Raw genomic sequence first — 20,934 nt, 5'->3', positions numbered from 1 at the left:
AAAAGGACCAAGGAAATCTTCAGCAAAAAAAAAAAAAATGGGGGGGGGGGTTGTTTTTGGGGGGGTTAGGGGTGTCCCACCTCCCAAGAAAATAGCTTAAAACCACCGCAGGACCAATAGGTATATACTTTAAAGAGTATAATCCGATCGGTTCAGTGGTTACCGAGATCTTAAGCATCAGACGGACGTAAGGACGGACGGACAGACAGACAAATATCGTTCTACTTTGTATTATAGATAACATATTCAGTAGATGCTTTTTGATCAGGTTAATCGTCTTTCTGATCTCAGGAGTTACCACAAAACAATATGAAATATGTAAAACAAATAAAATAAAGAAACAAGTGGTTAAAAAGCTGTTCATAAACAGTTTAATCGTCACGGATGTTTTATACTCATAGTTATAAAACAGAAAATAAAAAACAGAGGTATACCTAAAGTAGCAGCCGAGAAAATCTTATTTTCCCATAGCGGAATAAGTAAGTTGTAAGGCAGCTTCGCTATTAAAAAAATAAGGTATATATATGAAGGTGTGTTGTGTATGGTATAAAAAATGCATGCACTACGGTACTTAAAAAAGAAGGATTATCCATCACTTTCCTTGTTACGCCAATTTGTATAAAATATCCACCCCTCATTCTGTTTTTAGGGAAAGGATTTAATTTTATTAACTTTGAGTATTTTTTCTCATCCAAGCTTTTTTTATAAGTTTTCATTAATTATAATAGGATAGTGGACGTTTTTATGGTTCATTGACAAATTATAGGATTATGTAAGGAATCCTGCAAAAACTTGATATAAGGATAAGAAGAAAAGGATATAAATTTCAGGGAGAGGGATGTATTCTAAAACAAAGAGTCCCCTCAGATAATCAAATCGTTGATTTTTAGACCATTGAAAAAAAATTGTCCTAGTCTTATGTTTTGATGAGTAATGTCTTTTTATTGGCCTAGAAATTTCCTAAAATCTAGATTCACCTTTGTCCAAAGTAATGGCCTTTTTAACGTCTTTGTTTATGACCCATAGCTAAAGCCGAGAATCGAGCACTAATAAACATTCAACTGAGTGGAATATTTATAGTTACAATTTTTTGTGTCGAACCGAGATTCGAACCTATCACCTTCCCGACGACGAGCGGTCGCGGGTTAGAGGGTAGATACCTACCAAATTTCACCAATTAATTATCTAATAGTATATGATTTTTTACTTTTCAAAATAATTGTCCTCTGTAAAATTTATGTAAATTGTATGACAGTGATGTATATACAAATACTTTTATGTACATAAACTTTTTAAAAAGAAAAAGAAACAAAAAGTTATAGCATAATTATATTATTTAATTTATCAAATTTAATTTTCTCATTTTAAAGAGGATCATAAAGAAGATTTTGCATACTATGCCTTTTTACTCTAATATAAGGAGTAATTGGAATGCCTTTTTCAGTAAACAGGTGCAACATGCACAGTTAGGTCTTTAAGACAAAGGTCGTATAAACAAAGGATTGGTTGTCTCCTGGAGTTTACTTGAGCGACATGTTCAGTTAATACTATTCAGGGAGTAAGGGAGGGGACAATGGGCAATGAATTCAATTTAAAAGTATTTGCTGAAAGACCTTAAATCTAGATAAATCCAGAAAATATGGAGGAAATTGTAAAGGGAGAGTTAATACAATACAGAAAACTATAAAATAGGAAGAAAGTTACAAGAAAAAAGCATTCATTTGAAAATTATATCACCAGCACATCAGACTGACGTAACCATTCTGTAATTTAAAAATTTTTTATTTATGAAATGATATTTTCTGGAGAGAAAAAATTGTTAAAACCAGCCACATCATAACAAATTAAGTTTATTGATACTTGTCTGCAAGACTGCAATATTCAAAACTAACAAACGAGTTAGCAGCATTTTGTGCGCTAGTATCCAAAGTCAGTCAGCAACTGCTAAATTCTTACACATTCCCTTTAAGCCAGTACCCAAAGTCTGAGACTTCTAAAAATTGAATATTCGATCAATTGTCCCCTCCCTTACTCCCTGAATACTATTACTAAAGCAAAAGTTTACCTCGAACCCGCTAACTAATGGGCAATCAAAATAAACGAATAAACGAAAAGTTTCAACAATTTGAATTTTGAGAAATGTTGTATGAAAGTATCCTCATTGATGCCACTAACTGTTAATGCATTTTAAGAACTAATGCAGATCTTTCTGAAATGTTTCCATGAAACTGTTTAAATATTCTTACTTATTGACTTTCCATCAAGAGTTTTTCTTGACCATTCTTAGTTGAGTTCATAAGAATTGATAATGATAACAAAAATTACCCCTTTTGTACAACTCAGTTTTTGGTTGAAAAGTTTGGACACTACTAGTTTTTACCAGCCAATTAAAAATCTTTTAAAGCCCCCAAAGTATGAAAGAAGGTGTTTTTAGTACAATTTCAGTGTCGCCTCTCTCTGTGTTAAAATTCTGTTTATTTCAATGAACTACACTGTCAAATACTTTGTTAAAGTCTAAAGTACACAAATTAAATAATTAATCACATATAATTTTAGTTTCAGTTGATCTAATGTCAAATAATTATTTTTAACCTCATTTATAAATATTTTAAGTTAAATGCACAACCTCAAAGCAATGTAATTTTGTTGAATTGAAAAAACATACTTTATTTTGATAGTTTATTATCGCATCATTCAGAATCACAAAATCATCTAAAATTTCGCGAGAATTTGTTCATAATTGTATTAAAATCCTAAAATGGCAGGAATCTTTTACTTTAAGTATCTTGTCTGCATGATCTACATGTATTAGGTTTAACGTCTTCTGGGCTAAAAAAGATTATAACATAACAGTAGTATGTACAATTTTTATTCTTTTTGGAAGAAATTACTTTTACATAGGAATGTTTCAAAGTTTAAAATTGGCGATTGAAGTTTGGTTTATTCAACTTATGAATAGATATTTAATTAAAAACAGCCCAATATGTAAATTATTAATTTCAGAAAATGATGTAAACGGCATAAAAACTGGGGGAGAGGTGTAAATACTTTTGTTCTCTTCCAGGTATCTATCTATCTATCTATCTACATATCCATCTATCTACATATATATATATCTATCTATCTACATATCCATCTATCTACATATCTATCTTCTATCTATCTATATATCTATCTATCTATCTATCTATCTATCTATCTATCTATCTATCTATCTATCTATCTATCTATCTATCTATCTATCTATCTATCTATCTATCTATCTATCTATCTATCTATCTATCTATCTATCTATCTATCTATCTATCTATCTATCTATCTATCTATCTATCTATCTATCTATCTATCTATCTATCTATCTATCTATATATCTATCTATCTATCTATCTATCTATCTATCTATCTATCTATCTATCTATCTATCTATCTATCTATCTATCTATCTATCTATCTATCTATCTATCTATCTATCTATCTATCTATCTATCTATCTATCTATCTATCTATCTATCTATCTATCTATCTATCTATCTATCTATCTATCTATCTATCTATCTATCTATCTATCTATCTATTTAAATAAAATATTTCTTATCTTTTTTTTCTGCACATGAAATGTAAATAATCTTATAGAGCACTTTCAAGAATAAATTGATAGAAAAATAGTCGAAAATAGCGAAGCTGTATTAAGGTCTCTATCTGTAAGAAACTAGTGAAAATTAAATTTTCTCAGTTGATATTTAACATAGACTGCTGATTTTATTTGGTGAAAATATTCCTTAATGAGTATACTCTATATCTAATATTGATCAGTTGGTCTGTCAAAATTTTTATAAGAGACATGAAATATCCAACAACGTAATTAATACGGGAAAAAATAACGAAACCTAAACGTCTTTTTCAGCTGTCGTTGGGAGGCAACACATAGTAGAATTGACGACCTCTCCATCTGCCCCCCAAATAGTATTTAAGATATATTAAGCTTGTTGGATATATCTTATTCCTGTGAATTATCTATGGAAACTTTTTATTTACTTAGCTTCTATTAGAGATAGAAACAAAAAATGAAATTATGTCTCTGTCCAATGAAAATCTCTAATGTCCGTAGGTCTGTCTGTAAAGCTATGATAATTAATGGACAAAAATGCTACGCTACTTTTAAAAATAATAATTAAATACCTATGTGTTTACTCGTGGAAGAGATATAATATATATATATATATATATAGAGATTGAGTTTATACATCTAATCCTTTCACAGAAGCTTTCATTCATGCAATTCTCAGGGACAAGACAATAGCAAATAAGTTACGATTAAGTCCAATATGGTATTAAACGTAGCACATTAACTCATTTTTGGGAAGGTGATGGATCCGTTTCTTTAACCATAGTAGCGTTATGATTAAGGACGTTAAAAATTGTTCCTACTGCTAATTAGAGTTAGAAAGTTGTCTTGGCTCAATATAATCTAAACCACGTACAATTACGACTTTTAGACAGTCATAGTGTAATCAATGGGTTGGATGTTTTTAGAACGATAAGCCGCGTGCGGCTTAGAATGCAAGATTTGGCTCAGAAAAAAACCAAAAATATTTTGTTTCTAAGGATGTCTAGGAGTAAGGGCGTGCAAGGGGTTCTAAGAAAAAAATCGGGGTGTTATTTCATCGTCAGGAGGGTTAAGCTTTAGGGTGTTTTATTTTATGAATTCCTGAGAGAAAAAACATGTCATAATGTTAGTAGAATGTACAAATGTCATTGATTAGAAGTAAAACTGTTAAAACTGTAAAGCTAAACATTAGACAATATTTGGAGAGAGAGAGAGTAAAGAAAGTAATTTTTATACAGAGATAATTTCAAAAGTTATTTGAATTAAGAAAAACTATTGAATACTATTATCTTAATTTTTTATTTGTTATGTAGATTATTGTTCTTCTCCCCATCATGTGTTTGTTATTGCATAAACGTTGAGAAGGCATCTTGGATAAATCCTGTGCACACCCAAGGACACGGATAAATAATGTTCTTTAAAATATTTACAAACTAGAGGCACTTGAGGTAGGGGAAATCGTCCCCCTTTCCATTTGAAAGAAAAAGAAAAATATTTGGCGGTAATTTTTCTGGGGCTGATTTATCACACACACATTAAACATCCTGTTATTTTCATGTAAGGACTAGCGGACACGCCCCTTGAGGCCTCTTGGGGGACTTGCAGTGGTGGGGGGTTCAATTCGATTTTCCAAATAGTTATAAACCTTCCTAGGACCTATGAGAATCAGGAGAACCATATTGGTTTAGCGGTAAGTGAGATCCTAACATACAGACAGACAGAGATCCTGATACTTTATAATAACACTAGCGGCTTCGCCCCTAGCCTCTAGGGGCTTTGCCCCAAGAGGTTTGATCAACCTAATTTTTCGTATTTTAGATTTTAGATTTTTTTTTTTTTGGGGGGGGGGGGGGGGGGGTATTTTTCATTTTTTTGGGGGGGGTGGGGGTGTCCCACCCTCCAAGAAAATAGCTCAAAACCATCACAGGACCAGTAGGTATATTCCCTGTAGAGTTACTGGTGGTTACAGTGGTTACTGAGATCTTAAGCTTCAGACGGACAGACAGACGGACAGACGGACAGACGGACAGACAGACAGATAGACAGATAGACAGACAGACATCGTTCTACTTTGTATTATAGATAAGGATAATGAAATATTTTAGAAAATATTATAACAGGTAGGGAACATTGAACTGTAAATTTCTCTGGTACCCTCCATCTCGTCCGTAATTTGATTTTCTATGCTACTATTATTTTTATTGTTAAGATTCCCTTTACTAATAAGCATCCAGTGCATAATCTTCTTAGTCCGTTGGTCTATTCGTCATACTAAAAGTAAATAATTATAAAGGTTTTTTGATTTTTGATTTAACATATGACATCTATGTCTGCTCAAAAACTCACTTTGTCCGTTTTTTCAGCAATGATTTTTAAGTGCGTAGCAACTTATGGATGTTTTCATCCTTGTGTTGTGATGAAACACTATTCAATGCTTCTTATTTCTTGTTATACTAATTTTTTTTCTTAATATTTTTATCTGCCAAATTTTGCATTAATTGGCAGAATCTTAATAACTTTAACTTACTATTAATAGCTTAATCAATCTATTATTAGCAAACAAATACAAGGGGGGATGAAATAATTAGAAAACTAAACATTTCACCCTTAACTTATCATGTTAAATTATATTTTTTTCTTCTGTTTTATCAAACAATGATATGCCAAAGTCGAATTAACTTAAAACTTAAACTTAAAGCTTAGAGGGGTTGTAGCTATTATGTATAACAAAGACAGGATGTGTGTGTGGGACTTGAATACTTAAAAACTAATGAAAGCTATACAATTTTATGATTTTTTTAAAGCTAAAAGAACAGTTAGCTGTTTTAAATAATAACCTTTAAAAAAATATTCTACAAAGAAAGTGCAAAAGTATAGTATAATGAACCAATAGATATAGTAGATCTAGATGGTAAATCGGGCCTAATAATTTGTGAAACTTAATAAGGAATTTCCAAAGCGGTAACATTATCCCAAGAAAGTTAACTATTTAAAGATGACTTCTTATATATGTTATGTCATATGCTTTACATCATGCGAGGGAAAGAATTTTTTAACCATAAGATTAACCAAAGCAAAGTTTTATTCTATGAAAGACTATTTATAGCTGATTCATTTTGGGAATGATATGAAAGGATAATTGCTCTTTCTAACCAAATTCTGTTTACTTTCTATCCAATATATGGTAGATTGATCCTCCCCTGTATTCCTATTGGCTGAGTTTGGGAGTATGTATCTAGATTATACCTTTTAATAATTCTTACTTGATAATTTCTTTATTGGTGTTCCTTTATTTCTTCAAAACTTGAATGACAGCTTTAAATGACTTATTTTTAATTTCATTTTTTTACGGCAATGCTTCGCCTATCTATTATGAAGTGTTGATTTAGGGAAAAGAGAACACTGAAAATTTTTTTTTACTGTGCTAAGAAAATTGCTAATAAAACATCACATGTTTAATTATAATAGAGAAAGAGGGGACAATGGGCTTTTTATTACCAGCTTATACCAATAACGAAATATAATTCAAAAAATCACAAACATTAACACTTGTATAGTGTCAGAACTGAATAATCAGAATATAAATGTATAAGAGTCGAAGCAAAATTGTAAGTAAATTTGTTGAAAAACTGCTTGATACAGAATAATGGTTATGGACATACTTACATTTTAAGGACTTAATTATAGAGTTGCTTCGCTTATAATATTGTTCTTTGTTGTCCCTGGAATCAATATACCAAAAAGCAGATCAAAGGGATAATTAGATCACATCAAAAATTGTTGTTAAAAAAGTAGAAAAATCAACATGTTTAAAATTGACGTACGGACATTCTGGTGATGATTATAGAGTTGCTATGCTTTCTAAATCGTACCTAACTACTACAGGAATCATCATGCAAAGTTTGAAATCAATGGGACAATTCTAACATGCCTAAATTAACGAATAAAAGCTATCTACCTTGGACGGACCGACCCTAATTATAGAAAAGCCTCGCGTTTAAAAATCATCCTGTACAAAATATTTTGAAGCAATTCATATAAATCTAATATCTTTAGAGGGGTAGCCAAAAGATAGGGTGTATGTCTGTGTGTGTGTGTAGGACTGGACTAGGAACTGCACATGAAAACAGTTTTTAGTATCTTTAAAAGTTTTTTAAAGCATGAATAAGTTTCCTTTTTTAAAATATAACTAATGGCACATAAGAAGCTTCCATGAGAAGAAACCTTTTCATTCCAGAAGCTAGCAAGATATTTCAAACTCCCTTGATTATATCTCTTTTTTATGACCATTGTAATTACCTTTTACTTTATTTATAAACTAGCGGCTACGCCCCTAGAGGCCTCTAGTGGCACTTTAGATGTTTTTATTTCTCTACATTACTTCTTTATTTTACGATAATTCTCTTTATGTTACGTTTAAGTCTCCTATATATTTTTAAAAATTTCGATTTTTTTGTCATTTCTCTTGGGAGGGTGGTTGTACCCTCCCCCAAAATAGTTATAAACCTTCTCAGAAACCATGAGAATCTACCCTATTAAGGAGAACCCGATCGGTACAGACACACAGAAAACAAACATCCTGTTACTTTAGTATAAGGATTTTAGCGCATATGAAGGAACACAAATGAATATATCAATCAGTTAAATGTAGATGAAATCAGGGATCTAAAGGGATAAAGCAGTTGTAGATAAATTGATACCCCGCCCAAATTTAATTTTTGGATGCCTAGGCAAAATTTTTGAATTTTGATTCCCCCCCCATATAAAAAAAGCTTGGACGTCCTTGTCCTGTACAGTTAGTGGTTGAAACGGATGGATATTAAGATTAATGAACATACCAATTAAATTTCAAAAAAAGTCCCAAAAGTTATTAAGCTATTGAATAAGAAAACGTTATGATACAAATTTATGGACTTATATAATATTTTAGAAAGCCCAATGACCCCTCCCTCCCTGGATTGAATGAGAATTTGTACTTGCTTTCTACCTTACTTAACTAGCTAAGATACCTTTAATATGTTAAGTATGCCTAAGTATTTTTATGTAACCCTAATTAAATAATTAAGAAATAAAATAAAAAAATATGAAAGATAAGTCTTAATTAGAGTAAAGTTTTTTTTCGTCTACATAAATAGAAAAAATAAAACATTATAAATAACTAAAAGTGTACTCACTGTAATAAATTTTGAATTATGACTCTTTAAATGTAGAATGAAATGATTACATCTATTTTGTTGTTCATTCATTTTAACGAAAAAAAATAATTTGCAAATGTTTAGGACACCTGCCCATTTCCAATATTTGAATATGATTTGTGTTTTTTATATATATTTTGGGGGTTTTATTTACCATATTTTCTATTAAAAAAATCACCATATAAAAATATTTTTAAGTAACCATTCTTTATTATTAGAAAATTCAAAAAATAGCTTTAAAGAGGCTTTAGATGGTTACTTGCTATTATGTATAACACAGATAGGATGTATGTGGCCGAATTTACAAGGGACTGTGCTCAAAAACGTAAAAAAGATAGGAATATTTTTAAAAAATTTTAGTTAAAAAAAACAATTGGCTGTTTTAAGACATAACCAAAAAGGTACTTGTGTATCAAACCTGCTTTTTCTTGACATAACTTAATGTAACTAAGAACAAAATAGGAACCCCTAGTAAACTTCATAAGGTACCTTAAAGCTTCCCTAAGTCTTACTTAACATTACTACATTTTGGAATACTTAACAATAACTTAGAAACTTCATAGGGATACTTAACTAAAAGCTTACATAAGCCTGACATAAAAAAATACCATTAGAGACACTTATCTTCGTTCGTGATTCCCACTAATAATAACTTATTTTTAAACAAAACTTTTTTCAAAGAGAATAAATAAATCTTTATCAATATAACTAAAATTTTAAAAAAAGTTCATTGAATTTTAAAGTATCTTGCTGTGATTTTCTTTTATATAGTCCAAATTAAAAAAAATATGATTAAAAAAATGTATATATTTTTGTATATTTACATTGACTAAAAACAGACATTTTGTTTATATTATTTGAAAATATTACACAAATATTCATAAATCATAATCTATGTTTTCTTTAAATACATTTCAGACAAGAAATAAACAAATACGCTATTGATTCGAATTTGATTAATGGATTTAAATAAAAAAAATACAAATCCTATTTAATATTTATAGAGGAGTAAGGTTTCCTTAAGATTTCAATAGCTACTAAACCGATTGAGTCATTAATTTTAAGAAAGCTTTTCATATGTCCCATTATGGTTTTAGTCTATTTCATATCGACCAATTTATATCTTTAGGGAAGCTTTACATATGTCCTAGGAGTAAATTTCTAGAATGCTATTTAAGAAAACCTGTAAAAAATTATTTGAGAAGATTCCTTTTACTATCAACTACTATACGTCTACTATCAGTAATACTATGATTACGTTTACTTGCTTCTCTAATAATATTATACTAAAAAAATATATTTTAAATTTTCAAATCAGGCTTCGCAGATTCGATGCAGATATAGCCGCCCTTGAAAGATATTGGCTGCTGCTTCTAAGCTATGATTTAAACTATAAATTGTATTTGGATCATGGAAAGAAAACGAAGTAGCGGGTTTCGTTGTATTTTCATAGTAGCTTTTGATAGGTTATTTTAGTTCAGGTTTTATTAGGTAAATGTTCATTATTGCTCCGTGGGGTTAGGAAATAGGCCCCGCAGGGTAAGAGCCCCCCGCTAGGGCTAGCAATAGAAGAAAAACTACTGTGAAAATACGAAACCTGCTACTTAATTTTTTTTCCCATGATTCTCCTAATTTTATCTAGGTGCGTAATGACTGATATAATATTGTTGGCTGTAAGAGACCAACAATTTGACCAAGGAATGTGGTTTGTAGCATAATATTTAGATCAAAAGGAGGAAATATAGAAAAGGAGCTGTTTTAAACCCATTTTATTCCACCGAAATATAACACTCATTTAATATTTTTGACCTCGCGGTAAAATCATTTTTTTAGGTAGTTATTTACTTTTTTTTTTGGGGGGGGGGGGGAATTTTGCTTCCCTCATTATTCATAATTAGTCTACCTTCCTATATATATCTTTTTTTATTTCTTTTATCCTCCACTATCTTAATATACTGCTACAAATCATTGATGCCCGTAGACTCCCCGCCTACAATGTCACCGCAAGTCCAGCGTGTACCTAGCACTCATCAATCTGCCCTCACCTGCGATATCGAAGCCGCCCTTCATTCTCCTGAGGTAGGTTCAGTGGAAAAAATGTAGGATGTCTATGTGAATCAAATTTTTTAAAATTAAATAATTTGAAATTAGAGGCTTGAAGCAGAGAGGTGTATCACTATCCAACCCCCTGGCAAAATTAAGAGGAGTGGATACAACCCCCTAAATGTTCACTATATACCCCCAATTGACAAGGGTCTACATCCCCTAAAACGGCCAAGGGTGGAGTCACACTACCTAAAATTTAATGGGGGTGTTAAACAATTTAACAATTCAGGGGCGTTTGTTTGAGTAGGTGAGAAGGGGGTTAGAAAAATGTTAAACTAATTAAAAGATATAAGGTATTTTTTCAACAAAGAAGCACTTAGAGTCAAATATCGTCTCAATACTAGATAATCTTTTTTTTAAAGATAGTATTTTGTACAATTTGACATTTGATACAAATATCACTTTAATGTTATCAAAGTACGGAAAGTTATAAATAATCTGAAGCATTAGTTAGCAGGTTTAACACCCTCCCCTCCCCCTCATGTTGATTTTATCGGATGGAAAGCTTATATAATTCCTATTTTTTGATACATCTCCAACTTAAACCATGTATTTACAATGTGCTTTAAGTAATCGTACCTGCTTTGTAAATAAAAATTGCAATGAATAATATTTTATTTGTTCGATGGAACATTTTATTTAGGTTGTACCATTATAATTATTAAATTTTTTTATTGAAATATTGATCTCTATTCATTTGATAAATTTTTAGTAAACCTTTATTCTATAGTGCTTTTTAGTAATCATATATCTCTGTCCAAATCGACTAACGTCAGCTCTTCTGTTTATATAAAATTGAATTATTTATATAGTTGGACATACATAGTACTTTAAATACATCACTTCAAGCAGGTGTTTAGGTTCTGCAATTAGCGAGATTTTTTAAAAATATAAAGACATGGTACTTTTATATAATGGTTTACATACAACAAGCACAGAACAAGCGGGATCTTTTATTAAATCCAAACATACAGACACATAGACAGACATCCTGCGTCTTTTCATCAGACATCAGAAATTATGCTAGCTGAAAATATCACAAAAAATTACCCCAAAACAGTCATAGTTTTAAATCTTACATAACCTAAAATGCTTAATTAGGAAAATCGCTATTCTTTATTTCTTATTTATTTTCTTATTGCAAAAGGAAAGATACATGATTTATGTACATAATACATTCAATATATAACCAAAAGAACCAAAAGACATTGCACAAAAAAACTAGTATAAAATTAGGATTTGGTATTTGGTCTTTGTCATAATTAAAAAAAAATAACTAGATTTAATAATTTTTAGGATGTTGAACCAGATCTTTCAGTACTAGAAGCCTCCATTGTTTCTGATTGGGACACACAGGACCATGCTCCTAGAACCCAGGGCCTTCACTCTGTGAGGGAGCATGGACCAAGCACCCAGGACCCCCACTCTGTGGGGGAACAAGCTCCCAGCGCCCTGGAAACCCAGTCTATAGGGGAACATGCACCTCACCATGTAACTTCTGATACTTTCAATGATGATAACCAGACTGAGAATCAAGGAATTTTTTTCTTTTAAATTTATAAGATGATTTATAAGATGTTGTTAAAGTTAAAAAACAAGGATTTTAACATCTATAAACATCAAGCTCATTGAATGAAACAGTAAGACATACATAAATTATAAGTCTGAACAAAACCCATGAAAATTACCTAATTACAGGATGGTAAGACTTGGTAATTTTGTACATTATCGAGTTGCTAAGATTTTTTAACTACTAAAAAATAATTGTACATAGTTATAATTAACTTACTTTGTAAATTAAGATCATTTAAATTTTTGAAGCTTCTCAATGACAGAACTAGTTAATAAAGTTTGGGAGTAAAATTAATCTAGAGTTTATTATTACTTCTATCCACTGCACTGTTTAAAATGCAATATAAATACCTTTATTTATGTTTATGAAAAATGCTACATATATTTCATTTAATCATTCAGATAAAAAAATATATATATGAATCTTTAAATCAAATAGAATATATATTGTAAAATAATTTAGTCTAGAGGCAGAAATATATAATAATATTGGCTTTAAATCTTTTTGGTATCATATCCTCTCTCTCTCTCTCAATATTGAAGGGATTATCCCCTAGAAGAGTTTTGGAACAAGTGTGCTATCAGACCGACTTCCAGGGAATTCTAAACACTTAATTAAAACCCGCAGATATGGCTCAGTGGTTTAACGTCCGCTTATCTGTTGGGGAGGTGTCGGGTTCGAGTCCCAAGACCGCATCAATACTAAAGATGTAAAGTCAGTACCTACTGCTGCTCTTTCAGGCGTTAGAGATTGGAGTAAGAGTAGGGGGGAAGCCATAGCCCCAAATCAGGTATGCATGGGTGGTCCTTGGCATGGTGCACTAGTGATCCAAAAACGCTGTAAGGTCATAGGTTGATTATAAAGTCCTTGTGGACTAGCATTGTGTAGTAGCTCACTAGTGTATTAGTGGCATTTGTTAGTTCAACGACTAGGAGTCATGTTAGATCCTAGGTTGATTGAAAACTCCCTAGGATTTGATGTGGCTTCAGTCATTGCTGATACAGCATCATGTTCATGCTTTGGTTGCATTGATTGTCGCAATAACACCGTGATCAAAAAAATCAATTTAACTCTCCACCCTTAAGTATGAAGTGTAAATTACCCACAAGTTCTAACTAAAGTGTCAAGGAAACTGATGGAAAGGGTGCAACTCAAATCCGCGTCATACCAAAGATGTTAACGTTACCTACCTGCTTTGTTCGACACAGGAAATCAAAAAAACAGAGTAGGGGGAATGCCTTGGCCCCAAACAGGCTCAACTCATTGCCATGCACAGTTAGGATCTCCAGATCTCAAAGGGTTGGTTGCCTGTAATGTACTGTATCACGGGTATGAGGTGAAGGGCCAAGAGTCTGGCCTTGAGTTGACAAGTTGATTGTTCAGTCCATGTTTATGTTTATGTTTACATGACATTAACATTAACATTAACAAACATTTCATTACCCCGCCCCCCTTTCCCAATCCTCAAATAATTTAAATAAGTTTACTCCCCATCCCATAAAAAGTTCTGTCATGCTCCAAGGTTTCAATACCATAGTTTTTCAAATATTTTAAATGATTGGGTTTATGCGTTATTTTATACCCCATCTTACTTAAAATATACCTTTTTGGATTTTGTAACCACCCCTTCCAAAAAAGCTTGCAACTCCTTGAAGCTATCCTATTATACAAAGTATAATAGGGAAGGGATCTCGCTAACCGCTGAATAGTGAAGCTTCTTATATGTCCAGGGATGATTTTTAACTATTTTTGGGGAGGGTATCTCCAACCTTAAAAGGAAAAATGCTCCCCCCCCCAAAAAAAAAGATTTAAAAAAAATTTTCAATTAAAAATTTGGGTGGGGGTCCACTTCCCTCTCCCACCTTGAGTGCTCCTAGAGGCTTCTAGGGGGCGTAACCATAGGCGTCCAAGGGGGGGGGGGTAATGGGGCGATTTCCCCCCCCCCATTTAAAATTTACCCCTACCCTGGGGGTGCCATAATAATTTCCTAACAATATGTAGGAAAAACGTTCTTTGTTGCATTTGATCAAAAAGTTAAATGTAAAGAAAATGTATTTCCAACTGGGACCACAAGATCACAAAGCCCTTGTGGGATACAACACAGGGTTAGAGATACTTGTGGGATACAACACAGGGTTAGAGATACTTGTGGGATACAACACAGGGTTAGAGATACTTGTGGGATACAACACAGGGTTAGAGATACTTGTGGGATACAACACAGGGTTAGAGATACTTGTGGGATACAACACAGGGTTACAGATACTTGTGGGATACAACACAGGGTTAGAGATACTTGTGGGATACAACACAGGGTTAGAGATACTTGTGGGATACAACACAGGGTTAGAGATACTTGTGGGATACAACACAGGGTTAGAGATACTTGTGGGATACAACACAGGGTTAGAGATACTTGTGGGATACAACACAGGGTTACAGATACTTGTGGGATACAACACAGGGTTACAGATACTTGTGGGAAACAACACAGGGTTAGAGATACTTGTGGGATACAACACAGGGTTACAGATACTTGTGGGATACAACACAGGGTTAGAGATACTTGTGGGATACAACACAGGGTTAGAGACACTTGTGGGATACAACACAGGGTTAGAGATACTTGTGGGATACAACACAGGGTTAGAGATACTTGTGGGATACAACACAGGGTTAGAGATACTTGTGGGATACAACACAGGGTTACAGATACTTGTGGGATACAACACAGGGTTAGAGATACGTGTGGGATACAACACAGGGTTAGAGATACTTGTGGGATACAACACAGGGTTAGAGACACTTGTGGGATACAACACAGGGTTACAGATACTTGTGGGATACAACACAGGGTTAGAGATACTTGTGGGATACAACACAGGGTTACAGATACTTGTGGAATACAACACAGGGTTAGAGATACTTGTGGGATACAACACAGGGTTACAGATACTTGTGGGATACAACACAGGGTTAGAGACACTTGTGGGATACAACACAGGGTTAGAGATACTTGTGGGATACAACACAGGGTTACAGATACTTGTGGGATACAACACAGGGTTACAGATACTTGTGGGAAACAACACAGGGTTAGAGATACTTGTGGGATACAACACAGGGTTAGAGATACTTGTGGGATACAACACAGGGTTAGAGATACTTGTGGGATACAACACAGGGTTAGAGACACTTGTGGGATACAACACAGGGTTAGAGATACTTGTGGGATACAACACAGGGTTAGAGATACTTGTGGGATACAACACAGGGTTAGAGATACTTGTGGGATACAACACAGGGTTAGAGACACTTGTGGGATACAACACAGGGTTAGAGATACTTGTGGGATACAACACAGGGTTAGAGATACTTGTGGGATACAACACAGGGTTAGAGATACTTGTGGGATACAACACAGGGTTACAGATACTTGTGGGATACAACACAGGGTTAGAGATACTTGTGGGATACAACACAGGGTTAGAGATACTTGTGGGATACAACACAGGGTTACAGATACTTGTGGGATACAACACAGGGTTAGAGATACTTGTGGGATACAACACAGGGTTAGAGATACTTGTGGGATACAACACAGGGTTAGAGATACTTGTGGGATACAACACAGGGTTAGAGATACTTGTGGGATACAACACAGGGTTAGAGATACTTGTGGGATACAACACAGGGTTAGAGATACTTGTGGGATACAACACAGGGTTACAGATACTTGTGGGATACAACACAGGGTTAGAGATACTTGTGGGATACAACACAGGGTTAGAGATACTTGTGGGATACAACACAGGGTTACAGATACTTGTGGGATACAACACAGGGTTAGAGATACTTGTGGGATACAACACAGGGTTACAGATACTTGTGGGATACAACACAGGGTTACAGATACTTGTGGGATACAACACAGGGTTAGAGATACTTGTGGGATACAACACAGGGTTACATATACTTGTGGGATACAACACAGGGTTACAGATACTTGTGGGAAACAACACAGGGTTAGAGATACTTGTGGGATACAACACAGGGTTAGAGATACTTGTGGGATACAACACAGGGTTAGAGATACTTGTGGGATACAACACAGGGTTAGAGACACTTGTGGGATACAACACAGGGTTAGAGATACTTGTGGGATACAACACAGGGTTAGAGATACTTGTGGGATACAACACAGGGTTAGAGATACTTGTGGGATACAACACAGGGTTAGAGACACTTGTGGGATACAACACAGGGTTAGAGATACTTGTGGGATACAACACAGGGTTAGAGATACTTGTGGGATACAACACAGGGTTAGAGATACTTGTGGGATACAACACAGGGTTACAGATACTTGTGGGATACAACACAGGGTTAGAGATACTTGTGGGATACAACACAGGGTTAGAGATACTTGTGGGATACAACACAGGGTTACAGATACTTGTGGGATACAACACAGGGTTAGAGATACTTGTGGGATACAACACAGGGTTAGAGATACTTGTGGGATACAACACAGGGTTAGAGACACTTGTGGGATACAACACAGGGTTAGAGATACTTGTGGGATACAACACAGGGTTAGAGATACTTGTGGGATACAACACAGGGTTAGAGATACTTGTGGGATACAACACAGGGTTACAGATACTTGTGGGATACAACACAGGGTTAGAGATACTTGTGGGATACAACACAGGGTTAGAGATACTTGTGGGATACAACACAGGGTTACAGATACTTGTGGGATACAACACAGGGTTAGAGATACTTGTGGGATACAACACAGGGTTAGAGATACTTGTGGGATACAACACAGGGTTACAGATATTTGTGGGATACAACACAGGGTTAGAGATACTTGTGGGATACAACACAGGGTTAGAGATACTTGTGGGATACAACACAGGGTTACAGATACTTGTGGGATACAACACAGGGTTAGAGATACTTGTGGGATACAACACAGGGTTAGAGATACTTGTGGGATACAACACAGGGTTAGAGACACTTGTGGGATACAACACAGGGTTAGAGATACTTGTGGGATACAACACAGGGTTAGAGATACTTGTGGGATACAACACAGGGTTAGAGATACTTGTGGGATACAACACAGGGTTACAGATACTTGTGGGATACAACACAGGGTTAGAGATACTTGTGGGATACAACACAGGGTTAGAGATACTTGTGGGATACAACACAGGGTTAGAGACACTTGTGGGATACAACACAGGGTTACAGATACTTAATCTACTGGAAAACTATTCTGCTGGTTGGACATGTTACTTGATTTATTCAGGGATCTAAAGAAATAAGACAATGGTGGATAAATTGATTTCCATTCCCAATGAAGATACACAAAAGTACCCCTTCAATAGAATACACTTAATGGTTGAAACATTTGGATACTCAACTTAATGATTTAAAAATACAAAAAAACGTCCCCAAAGTTGTCAAGCCAAATTATTAAGCTTTGGGGACTAGTGTAATAAACAGCCCAATGTCTCTTACCTCACTGAAATTTATTTCTGATAACAATAACAGCAGAATTACATTATAATCTATAATCATATATGATTTTAGGAAGGGAGGTGACAATGTATTGTAAATTATAGTGTTACACAAAGTTCCATAAAAACGTTTTCTCATATGTGGTTCTAGTGGATATCTAGTGGTAAAAAATCGTTGAAATTAAAAAGGTTATCATGAATGAAATGTATGTACGGACATTCCTGTAACACTATAGAATTGCGACATTTTTAAAATTATCCTTAATTTTTACAGGAATCTCCATATAAAGTTAAAAACTAAATAGAAAAATGTTTGTAAACCAGATATGTCAGGTTACATGTGCGCTCTAAATGTAGAAAAGCTTTGCTTTTAAAAAAAGAAAGAAATTATACATTATAGATGCAGATGTTTATGTTAGTGAAGAATTGGGTGCGGGTGTTTCCGGAGGGGGAAGTGTGGGGAGTGGCTTGGCGGGTGTGTCCGGGGGCAGTGTGGGGAGTGGCAGAGCGGTGGATACTTCAGTTCAGGAAAATGACTTTTAGTTCTTGAATGTTGACAATTAAACTTAGTCGATATTTTTGATTAAGTTATATTGATTTTGATAAACATTGATGTAGATTGACATAAACAGCTAGAAAGAGGGGGTATGGTAGAAAATGTAAGGATTTTTTAGTGTATTTATACATAAGAGAGAATATAATAGATATCGACATTACAGGACAGACAGACGGACAGAAAGACAGATGGCCAGTCAGACAAAAGAACAGACAAACAGTACGGCATAAGGACAGACAGACAGTACGACAGATAGACAGAAGATTTGGGGGGGGGGGGGCAAACAGACAGAAGGACAGTTAGACAGAAGGACTGACAGACAGTACGACAGTAGGCCAGTCAGACATAAGGACACAGTACGACAGATAGGCAGAAGGACAGAGGGACAAACAGACAGAAGGACATGCATACAAAAGGATAGACGGACATACATACAAAAGGACAGACGGCCAGTCAGACAGAAGGACAGACAGACAGTACGACAGATAGACAGACATAAAGAACAATAGAAGGACAGACAGACAGTACGACAGAAGGACAGACAGACAGTACGACAGAAGGACAGACAGACAGTATGACAGATAGACAGACAGAAAGAACAGGCAAACATATATCTACTCAAGAAGGCTATGGTAATCTTTTTTTCTTTTGTTGGGTTTTGTTGAGCTTATGTTTTGTTTTTGTAAAGATACACCAAATGCACTTCTTATCCATCAGTTTAAAAACAACATCTTTTTGACGATTCAATATTGATAAAAATAACAAAATAAACCTATCTTTGTTTTTTTTTAATACAGATTTAATTTCCTTAAAAATATTAGATAAATTTTGAAGAAAAAATAATGCAAAATGTTTTAGAATAGGAATTAAAAATATGGCTAAAATCTTGTAATTTTAAGGTGAATTTTCAGTTTTTATACTACTTCCCTCTCCCTCCCATTGCATTGCATTAATATACACATATTTTTCTAATGGAAAAACTGGAGCAATGCCACATTTTTCATTATTAATATTTGCGTCATTTGAGAAAAATAAATAGTTTTCTAGTTTATTGGCGAATTTCAAGAATTGAAACATAAAATGCTTGAAAAATTTTACAAGTTGACTGTTTTAGATAAAACACAGGGAACTAAAGGGCCATTAGTCGGTTAATTGATGTACACCCCCAATGACCATACACAAAATTACCTCTTCTGTAGATTAGAATTAGTAGTTTAAACGTTTGAATCAAAAATTCAATTCACCAAAGTTGTTAAAAAGTTAAAGAATAAGAAAACGTTATCATATGATTTTTTAGACTAAGGTAATAAACAGCCCATTGTCCCCTATCTCTCTGGATAAAATACCTATTTTTCAATATTCTGATTCACCCACACCCACACACACACACACACACAAACACCCACCCACACCCACACACATACACACACACACAAACACAACGCATGGACATAATTGTCTTTGTTCCGAAACCTTTTCCCTGCAGGTGGCACTGAATAAAATTATGATATTCTTTGAAATTAAGTTATGTGCACTCATGTTAGGGCTTATGGCCAAAAAGTATAATATGAAACACAAGGATATTGATGTATTAAGTAGTACAGCTTGATGCATTACAAAATTTTCGATGGATAAATAGAAAGAGAAGGAGAGAGAGTTAGAGACAGAGAGAGAGAGAGAGAGAGAGAGAAAGTGAGAGACACAGAGAGAGAGAGAGAGAGAGAGAGAGAGAGAGAGAGAGAGAGAGAGAGAGAGAGAGAGAGAGAGATATGCAAAATTATTTATTTAAAAAGTCGGATTTGTTAAACCTGGAGGTCACAGAAGTCTTTCGAAACCAGTTAAAGACCAGTACCTGACCACAAAGAACATTGATAAAAGTATTTCTAAAGCTACTTTTGCACCTTTTTAGAGGCGGATAACTGGTATACCTTGCACTCGAACTAAGAAACCGAAATAGGGTTAACAAATTTTTTGCTAAGTAACTTTTAAGTTAACTGTCCTGCTTTTTAAGAATAAAAGTGCCTGTCCAAAGGTATGAAGAGAATATATTATGTTACATATTTATTATGTTTTTGCATTTTAAATTAACATGCTTAATAATGGGCTCGGTATCCGCATAATGCTGTTAATAGGGATCTTAAGAGATAAGACAATGCATGAAAAATTACTGAAAAATTACCTTTTCTATAGATTAAAATTATTGGTGGAAAAGTTTGTATTAACAAGTCAAGATTTATCAAAGTACCCAAAGCTAGGACCAAATAATAAGAGTATGTACCCTAAAAACTTTTTGTTACAAGTTGAATTTACAGTCTTATATCCCTCTAATCCCTGATTTATGCTTGCTGCTATTAAGTCAGCAATAT

The 20,934-nt window shown here is 33.9% G+C and overlaps 1 protein-coding gene across 1 annotated transcript; it reads left to right on the top strand.

Annotated features, from left to right (window-relative positions):
• Nucleotides 1–3,001: 3,001 nt before the first annotated feature.
• LOC145330773 (uncharacterized) lies at nucleotides 3,002–12,462 on the top strand. The gene is made up of 4 exons (XM_080175438.1): nucleotides 3,002–3,064; nucleotides 10,445–10,500; nucleotides 10,784–10,881; nucleotides 12,205–12,462. Exons 2-4 carry the CDS (start codon nucleotides 10,452–10,454, stop codon nucleotides 12,460–12,462), a joined length of 405 nt encoding a protein of 134 aa, XP_080031564.1. The 5' UTR covers nucleotides 3,002–3,064; nucleotides 10,445–10,451.
• Nucleotides 12,463–20,934: the final 8,472 nt, after the last annotated feature.

Source organism: Acartia tonsa, chromosome 10 (genome assembly GCF_053477335.1).
Source record: "Acartia tonsa isolate MP-2025a chromosome 10, ASM5347733v1, whole genome shotgun sequence".
Taxonomy (NCBI): Eukaryota; Metazoa; Arthropoda; class Copepoda; order Calanoida; family Acartiidae; genus Acartia; species Acartia tonsa.
The sequence above is the reverse complement of the archived record's forward strand: the minus strand, read 5'-3'. Positions and strand labels throughout refer to the sequence as shown.